Consider the following 20000-nt stretch of genomic DNA (forward strand, 5'->3'; position numbering starts at 1 on the left):
ACAGCTTCAACAAGGTCTTCATCCCTGAATGAGCGATGAACTTTTTCTCCCAAAGAGAATTTAATAAGCCTAACAAATGTATTAATAATATCTCTTAATTCTGCATAAAAGAGCAGATGAAAAGAGCTGAGGCCTTTGATGGAGGATCTTTGGTTGGCCCAATCAGATGTTATCTTTTTCACTAGAGTGCTCTTGCCCATTCCTGCATGTCCTTTGAGCAAAATAAAACTTCCAGCGTCAGATCCCGAGGCTACATCTATTATGTCCTCCAGTAAAACCTCCTTATTCTTTCCATCCTGATTCAGTTCTATTTCTGTGAATATTTCATTCACTGGCAACTGCCTTCCATCTCCTTTCACTATTAAGGATAGTGGATTTATGGTTGTATTTCGATTCAAGACATCTTTCAAGAATGGAACACCTTTATTCCTTATCAATGCCATCTGTTCAGAGAAGAGCAATTCCTTCTTGTACTCATCAAGGGTCTTTGGCGAAATGTCTGCATCTCTTATTTCATTGAGCTTTTTGTTGAAATTAGCAACATTTGCATCAATCTCTGTCTGGCTGACATGTGAACATATATTACCAACACTGCACAGTGCTCTCTCCATTAGTGTACGGATTTCTTCAATTTTGTCAAAGAAATCTTTCTGATTTAGACTGAGAGCTTCATGAGCTATGGTGTTTCTTATGTCTTTTAAATATGTGATAAGACATTCTGGCTCTTTACCGCTTCCTGATGACCAAGCAATGTCATCTTTGCCAGCAAAGACTCCTTTACAATGTTTCAAAAGGAGACAAATAAGGGTTATATCCCACTTAGCAACATCTGGCGGATACTTCTGTAACGTCTTAAGCTGTTCTGGATAGAGCTTCTTCTTTAGTTTATTGATCTCTACATTTTTGTTCTCCAGGTAAGTTAAGAATTTTATTTTCTGATCCCAATCTGGGTTTCCCCAGTTGAGAAACTGCCTCAACAAAGGACTTATAATCTCATCGGAGATCTTCCATAGTCTGATCTTATACCGGTCAGATTCATTGAATACAGGAGTCATCCTGTAACGAAGTAAAAAAAAAAAAATACAATGATTAGGGATGTAATAAATTGTAATTCAAAATGTGAATAGAATTTCAATTAATTTTCCCTGCTTTTTAAAAATCCTAAATATCTTCTTCAAATATTTTTACCTCTTATCATAAAATATCAAATGTTACAAAAACATGTATACACACACAAACACACACACACACACGCACACACACACACACACACACACACATATATATATATATATATATATATATATATATATATATATATATATATATACATATATATATATATATATATATATATATATATATATATATATATATATATTTATTTATATATATATATATATATATATATATATATATATATATATATATATATATATATATATATATATATATATATATATATATATATATATATATATATATATATATATATATATATATATATATATATATATATATATATATATATATATATATATATATATATATATATATGTGTGTGTGTGTGTGTATAATATATATATATATATATATATATATATATATATATATATATATATATATATATATATATATATATATATATATATATATATATATATATATATATATTTATATACATTTATATATATATATAAATGTATATAAATATATATATATATATTATATACACACACACACACACATATATATATATATATATCATATATATACGCATTTATATATATATATATATATATATATATATATATATATATATATATATATATATATATATATATATATCAAAAGAAATCGAGCAAAAAAAAACAGTGCACTTCAACCTCCCTTTGGGGTTACAGTTCTCTTGCTTGAGGGTACACTCGGGCACACTATTCTATTTAGATTATCTTTAATTAAAATTTTATAGGTTGAACAGGGCACTAGCCACCAGTTGAGATACTACCACTAGAGAGTTATGGGGTTTTTTGATTGACCAGACAGTACTACATTGGATCCTTCTCTCTGGTTACGGTTCATTTTCCGTTTGCCTACACACACGCACACTCAGTAGTCTGGCCTATTCTTTAAACATTTTCCTCTGTCTTCATACACCGGAGAACACTTAGATTACCAAACAATTCTTCTTACTTCACTGTAATAGTTCAGTGGAAACTTTTCTCTTTTTAAGGTTAGAAGAGAATCTTTTGCTATGGTAAGAATCTCTTCTAGGACAAGACCACTCCAATATCATACCATTGCTTTCTAATCATGGGTAGTACCATAGACTCTGTACCATGGTATTCCACTGTCTTTTTGGTTAGAGTTCTCTTGCTTGATGGTACACTTGGGCACACTATTTTATGTTATTTCTTTTCCTCTTGGTTTGTTAAAGTATTTTATAGTTTATATAGGAGATATTTATTTTAGTCTTGTTGCTCTTCTTAAAATATTTTATTTTTTTCTGTTTCCTTTCTTCACTGAGCTATTTTCCCTGTTGGAGCCCCTGGGCTTATAACATCCTGCTTTTCCAACTAGGGTTGTAGCTTAGCAAGTAATAATAACAATAATCATGATAACACTAATATACTGTATATATATATATATATATATATATATATATATATATATATATATATATATATATACAAATACTGAATATATATATATATATATATATATATATATATATATATATATATATATATATATATATATATATATATATATACACACACATATATATATATATATATATATATATATATATATATATATATATATATATATATATATATATATATATATATATTATACGGTGATGGCTACTAGGTCTGGGCACCAAAAATAGATTGTATGATTATGGCTCCCTGGTCTAGGAACCAAAATATATGTTATACTATGGGTAGTGACTGGGACCCAAATATATTATATTCTGTATATCACGACTGACCAGTTGATCAACCTCTCGAATTCGAAACTCACCTGTTTGAATTTACATTAAAACTGTTACATTATAAAATATAATTACAAAACCTCCGAAATAGTTAAATAATTCCCAGGAAGCAATCTATAAATCTCTGAATATCCAAAGATATCTTAAGTACACTTAAAAGAAAACTGGGTAATTATTATTATGAATATTCAGATAGGTCTAACTTCAGTTCATAATAGGATGAGAGGAATACAATTACAAACAATGGTGAAAGTATTAATACAAAATTTACAAAAATAAATTGGTTCTGTATAAATTACAAGACTTCAAAAGAATTCACAATAACAAATAAATCAGTCGAAATATCAAGTCACAACAAAATTGAGATTAAGACTAAAATGTCACTCTCTGAAAATTATATATTTTCTTGACATGAAAATGTTAAATCTGAATATACCTTTGACTAAGAAAGAGAAATAACACTTATGAAAATTATAGTCACCTGTTTCACTTAACGTTAAATCTGAATACAATATTTAAGTTTGACACCTAACGAAAAATATATAACCAGTCCACAGTAAAAATACCTAACCTTTCTACAGGCCCGTTTACAAAAATTCTCTGAGAATTTTTATAAGTACTCACTATGATTATAAGTACTAGTGAAACCAAAACATTGAATTTTCACTGAACACTTTAAAAATAATACACTGAGCTGCGTGCGAGAGCGAGAGAGGGGATGATGGCTGTCTTAAGGCTAGGAATATCTATTTATATATCTATCCCTGGGGGTGCCTTTATATATAAAATTTAGCCACTTCCAGAAACTTCCCGAAGAACTGGGAAGCGTGGGGGAATGAGCAAAAGTGTCTAAACTACCAAGTATTGTACTCTCGAACTCTTACTCACACAAAAGTAAACAGAACCTGGGTTTCCTTTGGCAACTATCACACATAGTGAGGTGACTCTTTTTCAGCTCAGCTAGTTCCACCCACCCTTTGTCCCTGAATTATGAAAAAAAGATAACTTACTATCACTAGATTTTTTGGGAAATTTACAAAACACGTTGCTTATGGCGTATTCTCTGACAAACATGACGCAATACCTCATAAAAATATAAAAGAACATTACATAAGACCTGTTCATATTTCATATGTTCACATAACACTCTTAAACATATTACGTAAGACTTTGTAACAAAAAAACTTGAAATAAAAAGTTAATTCTTAAACATATCATCAATTTACATCTACCTTGGATTCTTCCCTCTTGTTACGGCTCATTTTATCTTTGCCTACACATACACTGGATAGTCTGGCTTATTCTTTACATATTCTTCTCTGTCCTCATACACCTGACAACACTGAGATTATAAAAGTATTGAAAATTCTCCTTCACCTAAGGGGTAACTGCACTATCATTGTTCAGTGGCCACTTTCTTCTAGGTAAGGAGAGAAGAGACTCTTTATCTATGGTAAGGAATTCTTTTAGGAAAAGGACACTCCAAAATCAAACCATTGTTTTCTAGTGTTGGGTAGTGGCATCGCCTCTGTACCATGATCTTCCAATGTCTTTGGTTAGAGTTCTCTTGCTCAGGGGTACACTCGAACACGCTATTCTATCTTTTTTTCTCTTCTTGGTTTGATATCAGGTGCTCTCAGTATCGGTTACAAAGTTAATAAGGCCTTTATCTTGTCGAAGGATTCCTAGCACTCGCTGGTCCATACAATTTTTTTCGTGGGGCTAGTCAAATTTATTGAAGGGGCTACTACAGCCAAAAATTTCGGGAAGAAACGTCGATAGAATCCTGCCGTCCTTAAAATACGTTATAATTGCTTCCTCATGGGGGGGGGGGTGGTGGATGGTCGATACTTTGCTAAATCTTTCGACATTATAGCCTACCGGATTGATTAGTCTTTTTTTCTACTTCAAATCCCAAGTACCAAACTCTCTCCTTTCCAAATTCGCTCTTCTCCAGGTTAATCAGCAAGTGTGCTCCTCAGAGCTTTTTAAATACCTTCTTCAGGATTCAGAGATGTTCTTCCTAGGTCGATGAATATACTACAATATCATCGAGATTTATGCCTGTTCATTCTTTCAACACTAGAAGGTTATCCATTACTCGTTGCAAAGCAGCGGGGCTGTCATTAGGCCAAAAGGCCTGACGGTGTATTGATATAACCCAAATACGGTTATAAAAGTGATAACAATTTTGCATTGTCATCCAAAAGAATTTGATAATAGCCTTTTAACAAATCAACCTTGGAGACGAACCTTGCTTGTCCTTATTGTTGAGAAGGTGGTCAATGAGCAGCAATGGGTAATTATCGGCCACACTGGTCAAATTAAACTTTCGGTAGTTTATACACATCCTAAAAAATAATTCCAGTTTTTTCACTAATAAGTATGGAGAACTGTAAGGGCTAGAACTCTGTTCGGCTAATCCGTTTTATAACAAATAGTCCGTTCCCTTTCTCATGGCCTTTCAGTGATACGGCGATAGTCAATACTCACGTTGTTTAAATGGTCTTTTTATTGTTTTGAGGTGTATCTCATGCTTCGTCAGGTTGGTTAGTTTTGCGAAGTATGAGACAATTTTATGGAAACTTCTGATTAATCGGCTTAATTTCTCTTGTTGCTCCTGGTTCAAATGAGTTAGTTTCTCTTCCTGGTTCTGAATGATGGAAGAAATACTCACATTACTTACGGCCTCTAACTTACATCCATCGTAGTCTTCCATGGATGGTATGGTTTGTGCCATACACACTTGTGAAGTTTCTTTCCTGTTTTCGCTTAAGTGGCACTTCAGTCGGCAAACATGTACTCTCCTTTGCCTTTCCCTACTTCCTGAGGTTCCAGTAACGTAGGATAGGTCACTGATTATCCCCAAAATCTTTAATGGTTCCTGGAACTTGTTGGTGGGTGGGAATCTCCTTATCAGCAAGAAAATTAATACCTGTTGTCCTACTGAGAATTGTCTGCCCTTACTTGTCATATGAAGCCTTTTCTGCACTTTTTCTTAACTCGTTATAAGGTTTTCTAGGGAGATTTCTCTTCTCTCGCCAATCCTTGTCCTCAAATTCTTGACATATTCTCCATACATTTCCTGTCGGTCCTTCAATTTTTCTGCTAACATTTCAATCAGTCATTATACTTGTCGTCCAAATACCATTCCATTCTGGGTACATACTATTCTTTCTTGATAAGCGTTACATTCATCAAATAACATCTACGGTATTCCGATATCCCATTCATTCCCTGTTTCGTTGCAGAACTTTGTTAACAAACTTATCTAAGTTTGATGAAACCTCTCTTCTGCACCTCTGGTCTCCAGATGATAAGTAGTTTATGGATGTTGATTCACATCCAACAGTTTCACTACGTCCTGAAATAATTTTGACGTTAAATTTGTTCATCAGTTACTTTGAATTATTACTGGAATACCAGACTTAGTGAAAAAATCTAGTACCTTCTAAGAGTTTTTGGGGAATGATGTTCCGAACGGGTTTGGCTTCAGGGTATCTTATCACTGGACACATCATGGTTATCATATATTCATGACCTTTTCTCTTCCTTAGTAAAGTTCCCACAATGTTGATCATTAACTTTCTTCTTTGTCTTCTTGTCTAAACGTAAGTTGTTCCTGTCCTCTTGAGGTTACTCGGGAGTCTTCCTCTTGCATATCACCAAGGGAACCCTCCTTTTGCAAAAAAATTCCTCAAAGTTCATTTCTTCTTCGATTTTTTTTTTTTTTCATCAGGCACTTTCTTCGTCATACTCCTTGTTGTCACACAACTAGGAAACAGATGCGGGAGTCCTTCTCGAGTTCAGTCATAGGAGTATACTTAAATGGTTTCTCCGTTATAATGGGAAAAGGCACAGACGGTGCTCCACCAACCTCATTACCCAGCTGGACTTCTACTTCTTCGTCAGCCTTTAGTGCAAAATCAAAATTACCTGTCACAAACTCATATGACAGTTTCAAATGGCAAAAAGGGGTAACTTCTTATTTTCCTATTCCCTTCAAAATAACCGAGTGTCCTGTGAGAGACTGCACCACCAACGCCTGTGTTCCTTGTATCACCACACTATGGTTGCAACTCGTGTCGTGCAATATTGGACCGGGGTTCACTCATCCCAGTCTATTGTATGAATAAATATATGGTTTAAAGGTATCCACGCTCTTTGGGTTTGTCCTCTTCATCGTGCAAATGTAGCGGGGTTTATTTTCGTCTTCACCCTTTCCGCTCTTATCACACTTACAGCAGAAAATATTAACCTTTTGCACGTCTTGGAGGAGGACGTTACGACAATTGTCGCTGTGGTACTATCACATTCTGCAAAGGAACAGTATCAATGCTACTTTCGTTATAAATTTTGAACGGGTTCACATATTTATTACTGAACTGGTTTCCATGGTTCAGGGAATAATTGACACTTGGTCGGAAGAACGGTTGAAACTACATTTCTGAGGAGGGTTTACGACTGATAATATTATAATCTTCGCTCAGTTAAGCGGCTTGATCAAGTCTCCTCACCTCTCTCTCTCAAGTAGGTTTGAATATGTTTAGGAATTCCTCGTAGATATTGTTCTAGTACTATAAACTTCTTAATCAGCCATGTACTCACATTAGCTGCCTCTGTTCATCTCTTAAAACATTGCTGTATCTTATAAGCGTAATTAAGGAAAGTAATCTTCTCGTCATTCCTCAAACTTCAGGACCTTTCATCATAATATTCAGAGGTCATATGTTGCAGTTATAGTATGTTCCTCTTCACTTCTTGATACTCCTTCCTCTGGTCCTGAGATAAGGATAGATAAGAACTGCGAACTTTCCAAAGGAGTTCACTTTACAATAACTCAGACTATTTATCTTCTGGCCATTGCATCGTCGATGTGACCATTTCAAAATGATCGAAAAATTTCTCATGAGCCTCTTTTGTGAGCTTTGGAATTAACCTCTGGGTGTTCATCACAGTAAACACGGTATAGTGCATAGTAGGTTTCACCTCTGTCTGCGTTGCAGACTTTGCACTGGCATTCAACAGTTCCAATTCTCTTGTGTGTCGTGCAAATTCCATTTTCTCTTCCCTCTCTTTTTCTTCTCGTTTCTATCTCTTTTTCGTATTTTCTCTCTTTATCTTCCATTCTCATCCCATGTCTTCCTACTTCTCTGGCTTCTTCTCTTTTTGCTTCTTCTTGTCTTGCTTTGATTTCCCTCGCACGTTGTGCTACTACTTTCTCTTCTGACATCATCTTTAACTTAGTCAAATTCTACTTTGCTGCAATTTGTCAAATCTCAGTCTCTGCTTCCCTATCTGTTTCAATCTTTCGGTTTGTGGTTGACTGGTCCTTGCTTTGCTACAAATTCTTCTTCACCCTCCTCCAACAGTTCATGAACTGCTACAATATCTTCTACAGACAATTTCCCCGAGTTTATCAACGCATCTAAAGCTAGACACTTGATTTGGTCTTTAATCATCCCTCTCATTGCAAGACCACCATATGCCCTTGGAATGGAGAGCTATTGAAATATAGTTACATTAGCTTCTGAAAATTCCTGAACCTTCGAGTTTTTCAAAAACTCTTGGATATTAAACTGTCCCATCTTGTATTTTACTATATCTAATACCTCTCCAAAACTGTCCTAACAATACAAAAAATCCTATCAACACGAAATTGTTCAAACCTTTAACGAAAACATAGCCCTGTTATCATCAATACTTGAAGCAGACTCACTCGATCCCAGAAATCTGGGCACCAGAAATTTATTATATTATGGTCCCGTGGTCTGGGAACCAATATATATATATATATATATATATATATATATATATATATATATATATATATATATATATATATATATATATATATATATATATATATATATATAGGCTGGTAAACTATGCATCCTATCGAGTTCCAAACTTACATTTTTGTTTTTACATTAAACCGTTTATTTTAGAAATATCAATACCTGAGCTCTGAGACATTTAAATAACTCCCAAAAAGCAATATATATTTACATTGAATATCCAATGGTCTCTTAAGTACACTGAAAAAAGGCCGGTAATTATTATTAAGAACTATACAAACAGCCTCTTACTTCAATTGTTTAACTGGAATACGAGAGAGTACTGTAACATACACTGTTGATTGAAATTATACACTCTTTACAAGCAAATAAATATATAGTTTATAAAAATTACAACACTTTGAAAGAATATACATAAGGAAAAATCACTCTGAATACTAAGACTGAGCAAAACTTAGATTAGGACAAAAGAAATGTTACACTGAGAATTATATAATCACTTGACTTTAAATATTATATTAGCATAAAGCCTTAGGCTAAGATGAACAAAAATAAATACATATGAAAAGTATATAATCACTTTTTTCACTTGAAATTAAATTCTACATCAACATTTCATCTTGATACTTAATGAAAATAGACAACCTTTAACACTCTAAGGATTAAACTCTAAAAAAAAAAAAAAATAAAAAATACACAAAATAGCAGATAAACTTAAAATTTAGCTCACACAAAGATAAGTCAAAATAAATTTTCTTCACATTTTGATATGAATCTCTATGGGCCAGTTTCAAAGATTTACACAATTCCAGCACTAATTGCAACACAATAAATTCAAAATTTTGATTTTTTTAAAGATTTTATCCACTTTAGACAGTAATGTAATATTTTTTTATAACAGTAGAAAAAGGTGAATTTTTTTGGCTTTTGAGTTTGCCTTCCCTATTCGTTGCAACTCGGATTATGTAGCTACCACTGCCTTAATGGGTTAATGTGTAGCATTTTTACATATATACTTAGAAGCTGCTCCTTATTTTGAACTAAGTTTTCTTTGGGTGGCCAGACTCGCAATATATGCTTGGAATTTTCTTCTGGGAAAATGTCTTTATTTGATGTCCTTTCAACTACGTATCTCGTGTAGTAAAATTCTTTATTTTCATGTAGGAATGGTATTTCATCTTATTGGCAAACATTTTGTGTGAATGATAGAGGGCGTGAAATCTAATTTGTTGTTTAAGTGATGGACAGCAATTTGCGGTCAAGGTTAGATTTACTAGGTTCAGATTTCGAGATTTTTCTATTGTAGAAGGCAGATAAGAGTGCAAGACACAGAACAGCTTCTAGAGTAGTGCACTGATAGTGACGTCACTGGCAATAATGGAGAAGAGAAGACGGTTATATGGCATCGGAAAGTCGACAGCAGCAACATGTGATGAGGTATTCTATGTGTTGCAGAATTGCGCCTTCTGAAGCGAACCAATCTCGTGTAATAGTGTTGTTGGCGATGTCTGTCATAAACCAGTGTTAAAAGTGTATCATACCTAAAACCACTCGTAGTGCTTAGACTGTCTAGGGTTTCGGAAATATCTGAAGGACTTTTACCTTCTCAGGGAGGGGGCTGACTTTTCCACTAGTGATCTGATGCCCAAAGAATGATACTTAATTGATGCCAAAGGTACACAAGTCGTACCGGACTACAAGGCCGCTTCATTGTAGATGGTCGAGAATGATGAGTAACTGCTGGGGGTGTTCCTCTTTGAAGGAAGAGAATAGAAGTAAGTCATCCACGTAACCTACGCAGAAGATAGGGTTCTATGAGTTGCCTTTCATGAGGAGTTGAAAAGTGACTACATTATTACGAAGGCCAAAAAGAGGAGTAATTGAAGGTGAACTTACTGAAAGGGTTGGTGATGGTTGTCTTCAGGAGGTCTTAAGGGTTCATGATCACCTGATAATAGGCCTTTAAGAGGTTGAGCGAGGAAAAAAAATTGCTTTTGCAAGTCGGAGATAATGTCATCGATGTGTGTGAGAGGATAGTGATCTTTTTCTCTCTGCAAGTTCAGATACAGTAATCCCCACAAGGGAGTAGGGAGCCTTATTTCTTCAGGAATATGTGTAAAGGCGAGGACCACGGGCCTGAGTCCTTTAGGACATGGCCCATTTCTTTTATTCTGGTGCATGTTTGTTTAGCAATATTCAGAAGGTCCAGTGCCAGACGCCTGAACATGGCAAAGGCTGGGGTCCCCATCTCCTTGAATGGAGGATAAATACTTTCCTTCGCAACAACCTTGGCCGTTTGGTGAAGTTCAGTATGGGAGACTTACGGGTACAACGTGAGGAGGTGGGTGTAGGGACCCATGGGTGCGCTGATGTGGAGTTTGAGGTTAGAGAGGGTGGGTTGAACAGATGTCGACAAGTAGAAGTCAGTGTCGACTAATCGTAGATGCTCCAAAACAACCAAGAGGTGTAAATGTGCAAGGAAATACTCGCAAAGTGGCAGTAATGTTACGTCAGCAACAAGGAATTCCCATTAGTTTTTAGCACTCTTAAATCTTAGAATAAAGGTTTAGTACCCTGGTCTGTTGATCTCAGATCCGTTGAAGGCTACCTGGTGGACATGATCAGGCGTAGAATGACCTCGTTGTATCATGGAGAGTGACTTTAGTAGGGGGGAACGGTAATCTCTGGTGTCTACAAGAAATCGCACAAACGTACCAGCAGCAAGTAAAAAGAAAAGTTAGGTGATAGAGGAAACCAAAAACGCCAGCAATTGCTTACTTACTAATTTTTTATCCACACACAGCCATCCACACATTTTTTCATAGCATCCTAGTTGTCGGAGTGGTATTAGCAGAAATGCCGGGTTGATGTGCATCAGGAAATGACCAGAGAGGATGTTGTTTCGGGAGTGAGTGGGGGGAGATATATGTGGGTGGAGGGTGGCTCTGACACAGGCCTAGCATATTTCAAGGCAGGCATCTGTGCGTTACGACACTTACGTCAACATCTGTTGGTGTTAGATAGGTCTCTTCTTTGTCATGAGTTGAGTCCCTGAGGACGGTAAAGTGCCAGTCCATAAAGTCACCGACTTTGGTGATGAGGTCCTTCATGGGTAATGTATTATCATCAGGGATGTAAGCACATATAGTTTTGGGTGGGCTTAGTACCCAAAGGGTACGAAGTAGGCTCATTTCAAGAGGAGAGCTGTCTTCTAAGGATTTATAATGATCAATACTGGTTACTTCCCTAAGAATGGGTAAAACCTTTTGGTCCCCGAACGTCTTTTAAAAAAGCTGGAAAGCTTGGCTATATGGGTAGCGAGCAAATATGAGTACAACTGCTCCTTGAGGTATTTTTTAAGGCCATCCTACTCTATTGGGGCATCCACTTTGTCGCAAAGTCAGTCAAAGATTTCTGGGAAGGCGTCCTCGGGATCTCAGGAAAGATGTAGTCAGCTATACTGCTTGAGCAAATAACTCTCTAGATGCGAAACAAAACTTCAAATACTGTAACTAGGTGAATCATTTTCTACTGGCAGTTTCCTCCCTGCGGTGCGCATCAAAAAGTCAGGTTTTGTGCTCGGAATTTTAACAATGGAAGAGTAATGTCAGAACAGAAAGGCGGTGTGAAGTAGTCACTTAGGTCCTCACCAATTTAGCAATATATACTATTAGTTTCAACAGGGAGGTTATCTGAAAGCAACTGAGTTTATTGAAAGGGATGACGAGGTATTATACACATAGTTAAGGGAAAGAATGACAAAATATTAAAAAAATGCAAGACTTCCATGGCCACTTTAAACAGGTTTAACAGCGTCTGGAAGATCAAGAGATTAAAAAAAAAAAACAGTAATGCTATAGTGTACAAGCTTGGTTAAAACATGTGCAGTACAGTTGACAACATAGAACAAATACAGATTATTATAAAGACGGATACCTAAATAACTAGGTATCCAATGGATCATGTTGATGCCCGCACTATGGGTAACAAAAGAATATCTGCCAAAACCTTTAAGGAAGGACAGATTGTTTCTACCAGGTGAACACTGGAAATGGTTTTATTCTTTCACCATTCTGTTTTGTTTCTACCAGGTGAACACAGGAAATGCTTTTATTCTTTCATCATTCTACATCAATAGTTGATCCAGTGTTAAACGACAGGTTGAAAGAGTTTTGAAACCATCGAGCTCATTTGCATAGTCATTTCAATAGAGTTCTGAGGTCATAGATAGTATTATATTCCTTGGCCATGATCGTTATAATAGCCCCTCCTTCAATTACACATCTTGATCAGGTTAGGGAGGACATTTAGAGGAAACGTGTTTGTTCAGATAATGGTCCTCTCAGTTTTCAACATTTCACATAGATATGTTTGAAGTTATAGCGTTTTTGTTGATGTTGAGAGACTAATTCTAAGACGTAACACTGATATAAAGATTTGCATAGAAAAAAAAAATCTTTTTAACCTCTGGCAGAAAATCTTGCTCTAGAACTTTCAATCTAGTGATCCCTCAAATATTGAAGTTCCTTCGGGGAAGTGATATCGAGTAGTCAGTATTCACCAGCCAGACTTCCTGAGGTAAAACTCAAATATTAATTTTTATTCTTGATAGCTGAAACATATTCATATGTATGTTCTGTGTGTTTGCAAACGGATAATCTAGAAGAAAGCCTTTTATACATTTGTATCTGTAATTTCTCCTACTTCGTCAAAAGTCTCATGAATTTTTCTAAACTATTGTTTTTCTTTTTCTGTGCAAAGTTCTGCAAGTCAATGGAGACACTTAAAATCTTAATTGCTAAAAAAGGAGTATTTGAAGAATGAAATCACTAATTCCAGGAAAGTCCTGTGTGGGGTTCAGGACCCCTCCCTTCTCTATAGCCCTTTGCAATGTAGTATGGTAATTGTTTTCTCTTGGAAATTTGTTGACTGCAATTCTGTGTTAGTTTAGGTGCGTGTAGCCTTTCAGTAAATTAAAATATTGGTTCCTTTCTATGAGGATCATGGCATGTTAATGATATGACTCATAGCAGAGGAATTTGAAAAAAATAGAAGTGCTATGTCGAGTTCTGGTATTTCTGAACAAGAGAGTCTTCCCTATACACAATGAGTTACCGGCCCAGGAGCAGGAAACAAAATATTTCTTTGTCATTTATGTTGCATATGATACTTTATTCTTGTCTTTCATTAGACAGTCTTTAGAAACTACACAGCATAACCGTAAAACTAGATCTTCCTTTTATCAAATTCCCTCTTTGGTTATATCATCGGAATACTAGAATGTATAGTAACCATTATTAACTCATTAGTACCAAAGCCACACTAACACTGCAGACACCACTAGCTCATGGATAGGGATTGTCTGTGAAAGTTCCTTGCTTCATTGGAGCAAGACTAAGAACAAGGAACTTTAATTAGACAGCTGTATTAATATCATTTTATATATGCAAGAATATTGGAAACTTCCAGTGGGACTATTGAGACTTTTTCTTATTTCATAGTTAGAATCGAAAGTACTGAGAGAGATAATTACACTAGAGAACTAAGACAATTACGATAAATCTCCGCGAAAATGTTTCACATATTGGAAACTTTGGCACTTCCTCCAGGATGGACTCGACACACACACAAACACACACACACACACAAACACAAACACACAAACACACACTTATATATATATATATATATATATATATATATATATATATATATATATATATATATCCATATAAATATATATATATATATATATATATATATATATATATATATATATATATATATACATATATATATATATATATATATATATATATATATATATATATATATATATATATATATATATATATATATCCATATATATATATATATATATATATATATATATATATATATATATATATATATATATATATATATATATATATGTATATATATATATATATATATATATATATATATATATATATATATATATATATATATATATATATATATATATATATATATATATATATATATATATATATATATATATATATATATATATATATATATATATATATATATATATATCCGTGTAAATAAATAAATAAATATATATATATATATATATATATATATATATATATATATATATATATATATATATATATATATATATATATATATATATATATATATATATATATATATATATATATATCTATCTATATATATATATATATATATATATATATATATATATATATATATATATATATATATATATATAAAACGGATTTTGAGCGAAGCGAAAAATCTATTTTTGGGTGAGATGGCCATGTCGTCCTGATGGAAGTTCCTATAGGGTAGCTTCCTAGGGTATATTACAACTACGGCGATATTCTCAGAGAATTTACCTTAAGGTACCTGAATTCTAACTCCTGGAGCGAATATCCCTTCTGAAAGGGATATCGCGACATATCAGAGGACGTATTCTTGACACGCCACATGGCAATCTGCATCCCGAACAGAAATTTCGTCTCGTAGGGGGCGATTGGCAAAAACGAATTGGGGAAAGAAAATGGGGGAGCCGCTCCCAAGGCTCCCTATCTCCCGATTCGTAAGCGTGCCTGGCGCCAATCTTAGCGCCATATGTATTCCTTGTAGCGTACACAAGGTGCTACAAATACTGTATGTAGGGAGGGGTCCTACAGCCCTTTCTTAGAAAGGCAAGGGCGGGTCCATCAGGACGACATGGCCATCTCACCCAAAAATAAATTTTTCGCTTCTCTCAAAATCCGTTTTTTGGGCTTAAGCCATGTCGTCCTGATGGAAGTATACCAGAGCATTACTGTATCTGTGGATTCTCAGAACGTGCCGTACTCCCCGGAGGTAATTTTTCCCGGTCGACTAGACCTAGAGACCTATGATGTTACCGTTATACATCTTTTCAACTAACTATAAACCATGTTAGAGCTTCCTGCCCCCTACAGGGAAGAGTCCTACTAGACTCTGGAAAAGTCTCGAAGAGTACATATACCTATGTATGAATACCAGGCAAGCTAATATAGTGGTCTCGCCCTATATTAAGTAAAGCATAGTTTGTAAAGAACCACTGCGTCAATATGAAATATTGACCAGTAATCCGCACAATACTTGTATTGGACAAAGGTTTATATCCGCATAGGAAGAAACTAATAAAACCGCCCTCGTCCCTTTATGGGACGGAGTCCTCCCATTAGGGGACTACATAAACCAATGCAACATAGCTTGCATAAAAGAACAATTCTATTAAAATTATCCCAGATAAGGTACATAGAATAAATGCTCAATTATACCAACAAATTGACACAGGTGAAAGAGACGCAAGGTTCTCAAGAACAAGTTTATTGACAGACAATAAATAGATAGGTTAACAACAATTATATATATATATATATATATATATATATATATATATATATATATATATATATATATATATATATATATATATATATATATATATATATAAGAAAATAACCCAAAACTTTAAGCATAAGTATGATAGTAAACAGAACTTGTTTATCTGAAAGAAAAAACATCAAATGCCACTTTTTTAAGATACCAAGGTATCAAGTCATAAAAGTCTGTATTACAAATCAATCACATTAGCGTTAGAAACGCTCGGCACACATGTCTGCACTTATGCTAGGTTCACCTTTGAAAAAGGAACAGTCTATGTGGGCACTCGGTGCCCTCATTTAGTTTGTAGTACAGTATGTACCTACACACTCACCCTGGACTTAATCGTCCCAATTAAGACCACTGTTCCTCGCAGAGTTAAACAGTAGGGTTAACTACACGACCCACTGCTACCACAGATCTCTTAAGTTCCTCTACTTGCTTCGCATAGTGGCGAAAGAACACTCTGGAAGACTTCCAGCCAGTGTATGAACGGAGATGTTCAAAATCCATACAATTAAAGAAATTTAAGGATGAGGCAACTTTCCTCGGATCGTGACCTGCGGGTGTACTGTCAGGATCCGCTCTGCGAATAAAATATGTGATTTTCGCTCTGAGTTGATTCAGAGATAAATTTGAGCCTGATGTTTCTCCCCTGAATAGTTGACCACCCTTGAAGTCTGAAGTTCTACGAAGATAGACCTTTAGGCATTCTACTGGACATAGAGATGAATCTTCTTTCAGAGGGCAGATTCTCCAGGGACCCCACCTGTTGGTGGGTAACTCATTCTTGGCGAGAAACGTAGGATCCAGAAACAGGTTCAGTTCCCCCCCATCCAGGAACTGAACATGACCTGCCTCTCTCGAGAGGGCTACGATCTCACTAACCCTGGCCCCGGACGCGAGTGCAAATAGGAAAATAACTTTTTGTGTCAAATCCTTTAACGCACATTCTTCATTGCTCAACAGGGAAGCGAAATGAAGACCTTTGTCTAAAGACCATGAAATGGGCTTTGGAGGTGCTGAAGGTCTGAGCCTAGCGCAGGCTTTCGGAACTTTATTAAAGATCTCGTTACCTAGATCGATCTGGAAGGCATTTAAAATGGGTCTCATCAAAGCAGACTTACACACTGAAATCGTGTTAGCTGCCAACCCTTGACCATGGAGGTGGATGAAGAAAGATAAGCAGAAGTCTGTCGAGATCTCCTGCGGATTCTTCGCCTTTACAAAGGCCACCCATTTTCTCCAAGATGACTCATATTGCCTTCTAGTCGATTTGCACTTATATTCCTCTAGGAAGTCTATGCTGGCTATCGAAATCCCGAAACGCTTTCTCACCGCAAGGGAGAGAAAATCATGAGCTGCAGGGTCCCGGTTTTCTGTAATGAAGCGCAGACAGTCGACTTCTGGACTCGCTTGAACTTCATCCTGGCCTTCTGCCAGGAGGTCTTCTTCCAAACGCTCGTCCACGTCAGACATCCTGTCATCTAACTGGATGTCTTGCATCGCAACCGCGACTTCAACATCCACCTGGATCTAACCTTAGGGGATCTCCTCTTGAGGCTGGGGAATCACTTCATCAGCTGATGCCTTAGGAAAAAGATAAGCCCTCATCTTCTCACTTGGAAGATAAGGGCCAGAGGTGTTCTTTTGGAAGCCACTTACCCAGGTACGAAGCTTCTCCCTTGCTATATCCCTGGATTCCGCCGTCCTAGGGGAATCAAAGGCCTCAGTAATCAGATTAGTGCACACAGTACATACCTGAGGGTCCCAATACTGGAGATCATCCTTGGAGACAGCGCATGCTGCGTGTCTCCTACAAAACTCATGTTCGCAGAGGTTCTTGCTGCAGACGTTGCAGAAAACATTTCCGCACTTCAGAGGGTCCTCCTGTAAAGAGAAGAAATTTCTATGAGTATCAAGTGAACTATGTATCACTGGATATGCATAGTATAGCATAACAATTCATAAAAGAAAGACACACACTTGTGTTTCCCTCACAACCCATTGTTGCAGCCTTCCAGATAATAAAATCAAATGGTTAATCTCTTCTAGAGTAACCAATGCAAGGTTTCCAGAGGAAACAGGTGAAGCTCACACCTAAGTAATGATTTTAAAATCCTGGATAATAGACAGGAAAGAACTCACTTTCCTATCTGTAGGGCAACAGCAAAGGACTGTGCAAGAACACACAAAAGTGTTAGAACACACAGTGCTGTACCAAAACCCATACCATAGTTTTCTTCTTACTGTATATGTTATACTGAAGAATACTACTACAGTATAGGAGGATACGTTTTGGCCGGCACTTGCCGGCCGGCACACACCATAACTAGCTTTAAAGTATACTACTTAACAGCTATAGGGCGGCAGAACTCTGGTTCAAATGCATATGCCGGCCGGCAGTTACTGCCAGCCGGCAATGGCCAATGTCGGCCGGCAACTACACAAGGTAGTACCCAGCTGCCGGCCACACTCTTGGTGACCGGCAGACAAGGGCTGACATTAGCTGGCCGACAAAGGTACAAGACCGATGCCAGCCGGCAGCAAAAGAACCAGAGGACTACACCCGCCGGGCTGCCGGCCTCATAGGCCGGCAGCCGGGTCGGGTACAGCACTAGAAGAAAAATAGGATGGATGCCGGGATAAGAGTGTACACTACCTCCAAGCCCGGCAATCCGAAAGAGTGCATATAAGGAAGGGGAGAATCTAATTCAGGCTTCCTGACCAATGCCGTCTGGCTCTACAGGCAGGCATGGATGAGGGACCAAGGGAGGTCCAGGCAGCACTCAAAAATAAAAGACCCTTGCCGGCCGGCAGCTCTGCCGGCCGGCAAGGGGTTGAGTCAATTCCACATCCTAACCTATACTAGGTCCAGATGTAGAACGACGTACAGTACTGTAATGGCTAGGCCATTACAGAGATAGAGGGGGAAGGGACAAAAGAGTGTCCTACCAACCTTGCTTTAGTGACGGATCACCCGCAGCCAAGAAACTTATCTTAGCCTAAGGGAGACCCAAGGGGGGAGGCTAGCAATACTTGCCAGCTCCCAGAGCACCAAAGCAAGGAAGGTGTTGCTACTCCCAGGGAAAGAAACTTATCCTCCCCCGAGAACAGCAACAAGGACTAGTCTGGTAGATCACAAAAGAAGGAATCATATCCACAGAAACCTTCGGTAGTGACCTAAGGAGGCTAAGCCACCTTTGTCTGTGTCAGGCCAGCGAGGGAGACTCTACCCCAAGCCAGACAAACACAAACTCAGACTAAGAAACTCTGTTGTTCTGTCCCTCTTTGAACCAGACTTACTGGAACAGGAAGGTACAGTAACACCCCAGTATAGTTTTATCGAAAATTTATTAGGAAAAAACCACTTAGGGATAAGCCCAAGGCTTAAACAGAGGGAAAGGGATTGCATACCTTCTCCGAAGAAAAGAAAGCAACCGGGGAGTAAGAGAAAGTATACTAAGGCTCCATAAGCAACTTAGCCTAGGCACCAAGAGAATCGATTACCTAAATCACCGAAACTCACTCGTATACAATCTTGGAAATATTCCACACAATCTTAAATGTATAAAACATAGCCTAAAGCTTCAATAAAATTTTTATTACACTCGGAAAAACCAAAATCATGCATGAAGTACTAGGACCAAACGACTAGGCTACATGGCCTAGCGTAGGCCAGAATGGCGAATACTTCGCCAAAATAATACTAAGCACGAAAGGAAATCCTATGTAATGCTAAATAGCTAAAATTTATTAAAGCAAAACAA

At 36.5% G+C, this 20000-nt stretch overlaps 1 protein-coding gene across 1 annotated transcript in view; it reads right to left on the minus strand.

Annotated features, from left to right (window-relative positions):
* The window catches only part of LOC137626993 (uncharacterized), a 120478-nt gene that overhangs the window by 5263 nt on the left and 95215 nt on the right, over positions 1 to 20000 (minus strand). Inside the window, exon 2 of the mRNA XM_068357977.1 lies at positions 1 to 1056. This exon is cut by the window's left edge and continues 1410 nt beyond it. Within this exon, the coding sequence (XP_068214078.1) occupies positions 1 to 1055 (1055 nt within the window). The 5' untranslated portion in view covers position 1056. The remainder of the gene's footprint in view (positions 1057 to 20000) is intronic.

The sequence above is a fragment of the Palaemon carinicauda genome, chromosome 34 (assembly GCF_036898095.1).
Source record: "Palaemon carinicauda isolate YSFRI2023 chromosome 34, ASM3689809v2, whole genome shotgun sequence".
Lineage (NCBI taxonomy): Eukaryota > Metazoa > Arthropoda > Malacostraca > Decapoda > Palaemonidae > Palaemon > Palaemon carinicauda.